This window comes from Ochotona curzoniae, unplaced genomic scaffold, assembly GCF_017591425.1.
Source record: "Ochotona curzoniae isolate NIBS_2020 unplaced genomic scaffold, NIBS_Ocur_1.0 contig_3037, whole genome shotgun sequence".
Taxonomy (NCBI): Eukaryota; Metazoa; Chordata; class Mammalia; order Lagomorpha; family Ochotonidae; genus Ochotona; species Ochotona curzoniae.
The window spans coordinates 5,719,249-5,726,063 of NW_024465699.1; the positions used below are offsets into that span (position 1 = coordinate 5,719,249).

The window sequence follows — 6,815 nt, forward strand, 5'->3', positions numbered from 1 at the left end:
GGGTGTATGCTGATGTGTGCTCCCCTGCTCCTGTGTACTGGGCTAAGTCTGTTCTCTGCAGCATTCTTACCAGGTAGCTGTGAACTGATTCCTGTTTCACTGAGTAGGAAGGAGGAGCATGATAGGAGGGTGGGGCTTATCACAGTCTGCTCACCTGAGGTTAAGCCACCCCCCTCTGATATGTCAGCACCCCAAAGCTACCCAGTATCTGTATCACACACCAAGCTGGATGTTCCAGTGCCTGGGAGTCTGGCCTATAGCCTCTCTCTTTCAATCTCATCACTTACCCTTAGCTCCTAGGAGAACTTAGTCTGCCAGGGTCCTGCTCCCAAGAGGGATGGAAGCCCCTCTCCAACTACAGGGACCCTGCTAAATGACTGAGACTGGTTCCTGGCCACCAGGGTCTGGCCACCAGGGTCTGGCTCAGCAGTGAGACACTGTACACATCCAAAGAGGAGAGCAGCATCTGTCTGGGACAGTGGACATCAGGGTGCCCATGTCGGGCGGCCCTGGCTTTGCCTTCCAGGGAGAGTCCTGGCTGGGGTTTGGCTGGCCCTGGTGGGATCAGTGCAATGACAGAGGTCTCTGACACGGGAGTGAGAAGTTTCTTGACTTGGTTTACTTCTGCTGACCCCTGCTGGACAGGAGGACCATGAGATGGAGCTGCATGTGGAGGGTCTGGGCTTGGGGTGGAGGCCCTGTGTGGAGGTGGGGTCAGCCCATCACAGGCTCTGGAGGAGAAGCAGCAGCAGCAGGGTTGCAGGTGACAGCAACACCAGGAAGACTCTTGGCCTGAGGATGGTGCCCTTGCCACCCATGGTAGTCAATGCGGGGGCCTTTTCTTCAGGAGGGGCGGTGGCAAGGTCAGCGTTGGGCGTGGCCGCCTGGGTGGATTTGATCCAGTTGGAGAAGTAGGAGATCCTGGTGAAGACGCTGGGCATGATGGGTGGAAAGCATGGAGCACTCCAGCTCGTTGCTCCCACCAAGAACCAGGAGTTGTTCAGGAAGCAGACCAGAGGACCCCCTGAATCTCCCTGGGCAGAGAAAACAGGGTTAGTAGGGGTAGAAGCAGCGATGAGCGACCTTAGGAATTTCCATCCTACTCTGGGTTGGTGTGCGGGCTACATGTTTCCTTTGTCCAGGTTGGTGTGCATGCAGACCAGCTGGCGGGAACAACGACAAAAAACAAAACAAAACAAAACAAAACAAAAAACTCCTGACATACACAGACCTCTTCTTTAAAATATGAGTCAGGCCCTGAGAGTCCCATGGTACAGAGAGCTGCTGAGGAGAAACTTGCCACCTACGGGGACACAGAGGGGAGCCCCAGGAAGCAACAGCGCTGCTCTCCATCCCTCACCGCCCTCCCCCATTGGGGAAGAAGACAAGACCTGGGACCCCACATTGTGGCCAGGTGGGTGGCCGGCTCGCATACTTGCCTTGTGACTTTGCATGAAATCCACTGCCCAGCACTGTCACTGGTAATAAATTTGCCAGCACTTCTCCACCACAAAACCAAAAGGTAACACAGAGCAGGAAGCAGACAGCCATATATCCGTGTCCATCAATGAGCTCACAGTCACAATCAAATACAGAGCTCTTGTGATTCCATGCAGAAATTGTATAATGGAGACTAGCATACCAGGAAATGAAGATATGTTGCAATAGGCATCTCTACTCTCACATAAAAGGACTCCTTCCCATGAAACAGTTAAATATATCTGGACACTAGGATATTAGATTTTCAACCTTTGTCTATACCTACAATGCCGTGATATGCTTAGATAGCACAATGTTAAACTTGTAACTGTTTCTAAAGGACTGCACTACTGTGATAATACGGGGCAAAATGGTGGGAGGGGAGAGTGGGGAGAGAAAATGAGGAATGAGGAGGGGGAGGACAGAAGCTTATACTGACAAAACTGTATCAAGGAAAACAATAATAATACTAAAAATAAAAATTAAAGCTGATGCCCACACATAAAAAAGATTGCACGCAGAACAGACACAGGCCCATGGTTGGAAACAAAACCCTGCACGTGGACACTTTCCAGAAAAGGCAATAAACACGTGACAAGGTGTTCATCCTCGCCAGTCACCGGAGGAACACACGCTAGAAGCCACACACAGTGGCTCCAGTAAAAACTGTGGATTTGTGAGCTGAGGGTAGCAGAGGACACACAGGACACTCTGAAGTCTCTCTCACTGACAGTGGGACTACAAATTGGCACGATTGAGCTGAGGGGTTGCCTGGGTGGTACATGAGAGATGAACAGGTGAACATTCCACAGCATGAAATTGCAGTCAACATGACCACGACCCCAACAGGAATGCCTGTGAACTAACACACACACACACACACACACACACACACACACACACACACACACACACACACACATATTTACAGGATGCTCATGGCAGGACTATTTGCAAAGCACTGGGCACGGAGCTTCTGAAACCTGGGCAGGGCTTCAGCAGGGCGTAACCAAAAAGATGCGAGCATGAGCAGTCCCTCTAGATGCTGTGTTCCTGAACATCCTAACATTCCCCTAAAAAGAGCGCATCAGAATTCACGTGACTCTATGCCTATGCCACGTTGTCAACAGCCTTTTTCTAAATAAACAAGGATGACACTGGGTGCAATGAACAGATGCTCTTAAAGGGATTTCAACCTCGGAGTCTTGACATTTCCCCCAAGAGTGTGCTTAGGATGAGCATCACAGGGTGCAGAGGGGATGGAGAGGGAAGGGAAGTGCCTGGAGTAGGGGCATGGCCCGGGGTATGAGGCATGTTCAACCCTGCCAGGACCCTGAGCCAGCTCACTTACTCTGCAGATGGACGGGGGATTCCGGAAGTCTGCAGCACAAATCATCTCTTCCTGGACTGTCACAATGTCAGAGGGGTCGGCATTCGGTGGAGGTGGGAAAAACGAACTACACATTTGGTTTTCCATGGTGAAGATCTTGGCCTGCTGCAACTGGAAGGGATGGGGTAGAAAAGCTGCAGGAAAAGGCACAGGTGTGAGAGCAGCTGGAGCCCTGCCTCTCAGCTCTGATGCCTGCATGCCAGTGGGAGGTGCCCACTACAGCACACAGAGCCACAGAAGGCTTCTCTGAAAATGTTCTGGGCCCAGGAGAAGAGATGATGGGGCTACCAGGATGAAGGGCGGGCCACAGGAGTGATGGGGACAGAAGTCAGGGTGACCACAAAGTAATGGAAATGGGAAGGGGATGAGGAAGAGGAGGCGTAGGACACTGGGTGACCTGGGCTGGCTGTAGCAGTGACAGGGCTGACAGGTGCCAGGTAGGCTTGGTAAGATGACAGGTGTGACTGGCCCTGTTAGAAACAGGTGGCCTGTGGATTGATATGGATCCCTTCTGAGGAGCACAGAGTGACAACGACAGCTCTTTCTTGCACAGGCTCTGCTGTGGGCAGGCTTCACAGTCGTCAGAGCCCAGACCTGGGTGCAGGGTCACAATCTTGGCCAAGGTAGGGAGAGGAGACAGAGAGGGACAACTGAAGGTCAAGTCTCTGCCTGCTGTCAGCTGCTCCCTGCCCAGGTGGCTTCTCCATCCGTGACCCCACTTGGAGCATAGCCTATGCCCATCCTCCCTTGTCTTGTCCAAGCTCTCTATACCTAATAAAACGCCACCACATTACCAAGGTAGAAAGGACACACAAATATTTATACATGTCTGGCATGCAACAACTTTTTTTTTTCTGAGTATTCTGCTGTAGAGGCCAAGGATGCAGCATCATCAACCCAGCATGTGTACAGAGCAGGAAGATGTGAATGAAAGGGAGGGAACTGCCACAGGTTGATGGCATGGGCCATAAGGCAGCTGTCTGGGTTGCTGTAATTTCCTCATGGTCTCCAGGCACCTGTCATGGCTGGGGAAGCTGGAACCCTGGACAGAGCTGGCTGTCACAGCAGGAACTCCCTCTCTGCTCACCGCCTTGGGCTGCTCACCATCCTCAGTGATCATCCCCCAGCCACTGATCCAGCAGGCAGTATCAACATAGAGATGTAGGTTGGCCTCTGGGACGCAGGCAGGGAGGATGTGCGAGTTGAAGGCTGCCTGCCGGTGCAGCTGCAACAAGGCGATGTCGCTCCCGAAGCGGTGCCTCTTGTCATACTCTGGGTGGACGAAGACCTTACTGACGGACATCTTCCGGCTGAAGTTGGTGGGCTTGCTGAGCTGGTTGTACCCCAGCAGGATGTGGTAGTCTTTTGGATTTTTAGACCTGTATACAGGGTGCTCCTCTGAGTCTTGGGCTACCCATGTGCAATACCTTTACTGTCTTCCCTCCCCACAGCAAGGGCCCGGCCCCCAAGTCTAGGTGTGTCTCCTTTCTCCCTTGGATTGGATATATGTCCTGTAAGGGCAGTTTCTGTAACTGCCTTTCCTGATGGAACGAGAAGCTTCAAGGAGCATCTTGTGTCTCCACGCCCACCCTCTACTCCCATAGTCAGCCTTCCATGGTGCCGGGCATGGGTGGGTACTGAATGAATGCATGGACCCAACATAGTGTCTAAAAGCCATCCAGGCTTGATGTTATTGTTTCCCATGTTGGAGGCTGATGGGCTTCCCACTCTAGGCACACAGGAAGCCCTGGATACACATGAGGACTGAGCTGGTCTCCTTGCCATCCGCCCCAGGTCACAGGCTGCTGGCTTCAACCCCCATTCTGGACTGACAAGGTCATGATGCCCAGTTGTGTTCCTAGATATGGAATTCTGCAGGAGGAGCAGGAAAAGCCTGCTGCTGCTCAGCTGTGTAGACTCAGGAAGCTTGTGTTGTGGCAGATGTCAGAGGTGGATGTAGGAGTGTGAGATGACAGGACCTGGTGGTCTCTAACCCAGCTCTGGAGCAAGCAAGATGCCTTGTCCCTATGAGCCTGCTCTCTGTCCTTGGAGGTGATCTCCTAGAACTGGCACTGTGACTTCCTGCCGGAAAACGAAGGTTTGTGTGTGATCAGGTTCATTGCCACCAGAAGTCACAGAGGCCCACTATCATCTTCCTGCTGGGAAGGGTGCAGACACTAAAGTGCATCCTAAAAGGAGCAGGGTTTATTCCTAGCATTCATAGAAGACAGAGCGGACTGAAATGAAACCACTTAGAGAGCCAAGTGGGTATTCTAGCAAGGATAATGAAAGCTACAGTGAATCAGATGATGGGTGAGATGTGACACAGACATGGGCATCAGATGATGTGCAGGGATGGCATTCAGCTAGGAACCTCTGGGGCCAAGGTGGGCAGTACCAGAATGCCTATTAGCAGCACTAAATCCCAAAGCCAGTCTCCAAGGACAAGGCTGCGGAACCTGCCATCCCTGGCTTCCTGCCACCCTTCCCAACAGTTGCTGGTCTGGGGTGAGGAAATGCACCTTTGGAAACAGTGAGCTGCAGATACCACCCAGTTGCTGGCGATGAGGGAGGCTCCACAGACGTGTTGGCCATTTAGAAGCAGACTGGCCTGCCATGGCCACCGTTCTGGCTCTGCCCTCGTACCTCCGTAGATTCTCCCAGTTTTTCCAGTCTTCCCGCATACTGTGGAAGGACAATGTGAGCCATGAGGTGCCTGCTTCCCAGACACCAGCCCTTATGTGCAAGGTAGGAACGGATGGTTTTCAAGCAGGGATATCATTGTGGTCCACCCTGCGTCATCAGTCCTATAGAGCCACCTGTCTGATGAAGAGGAGGTTGGGACGAGGGTGGTGGATGGTAGAATAAAAACTTCAGCTTTTGGCTTGAGTTTTTAGATCTGACTGGGAAGGGTACTCAGGGGCAGGGTAGTGCTGGAAGTAGTAGGAGGAGCAGAGAAAGATTAGACCAAGTCCTCTTTGGCCAGCTTCTTTCCCACCCTCCATGTAGTTAGTCCTCAGCGAGCCTAGATTGACACTTGGCCGGGCTCGGGTTCTCCAGGTTGATGTTCAGACACAGGTGGCAAACGCAGGAAGCAGGAGAGGCGAAGGGGACCCCTATAGCCCTCCTTCCATGGCCGCCCCTGTCCACTCACCTTCAGCCAGGTTTTGATTGGATGGCGTGGTCTGGGCGCTCAGCGGTGGGAGGCGCAGCCAGAGCAGGAGGGCAGCCAATGCGCAGGCCCCTTGCCAGCCCAGCCCTGAGCGCCCCTTCCTGCTGCCCCCCATCCCGCCTGTCCGCTTGTGCTTCCGCACCGGAGTGGATAGTGAGCTCGCGACCAACCGTGGATCGCGAAGAAACCGCTTCCATCTGTGGTTGTTCTGAGCACCCCAGCACCTCGAGGGACACAGGTCAGAAGGAACCAGGGAGATCCCAATGCTGATGGCAGAGGCAGGGTGTCTGATGCGCGGGGTCAACATGCTGGTGGTCAACTACAGGTTGCGGAGGTTGGAGCACCTAAGAGGAGCCGGAGAAGGTCGCCAGCCATGAAGAGGCAAGTGTGCCTGGAGACCCTGCTGGTGGGCGGTAGGTCTCAGGGATTCCTGGCTCCAAGGTTCCCAGGTTGGTGTTTGATGGGGGAGGGATCTGGCGTAGCAGAAGAGGGGAGTTGGGGCAGCTGTGGCAGGTGCTGGGTCAGCCAATGCTTATCTCATCTCGGATGTTTTCTGTTTATTTCCCTGGGCCCATTCACTCAATGGCAGCAGCGACTTAGCTAGCTTGGGCTGGGTCACGGTCAAACCTCACGTACTGACCCTCCCTCAACCCTACCCCCGGGCCATTTGGCATTTCTCACTCACCCAGGGAGAGACCTGCACACTCTCCATGGGACTAGGCCGTAGCTGTATCGCTGGCAGTGGTTCCAGATCTTGCCCACTCCAGCTGGTCC

At 53.5% G+C, this 6,815-nt stretch overlaps 1 protein-coding gene across 1 annotated transcript; it reads right to left on the reverse strand.

The window, feature by feature from the left end:
* Positions 1 to 722: 722 nt before the first annotated feature.
* Positions 723 to 6,156, reverse strand: LOC121155705 (serine protease 40-like). The gene is made up of 5 exons (XM_040979165.1): positions 6,024 to 6,156; positions 5,363 to 5,554; positions 3,957 to 4,231; positions 2,831 to 2,980; positions 723 to 1,034 (listed from the first exon to the last, which is right to left on the reverse strand). The coding sequence occupies exons 1-5, from the start codon at positions 6,154 to 6,156 to the stop codon at positions 723 to 725; spliced, it is 1,062 nt and encodes a 353-aa protein (XP_040835099.1).
* Positions 6,157 to 6,815: the final 659 nt, after the last annotated feature.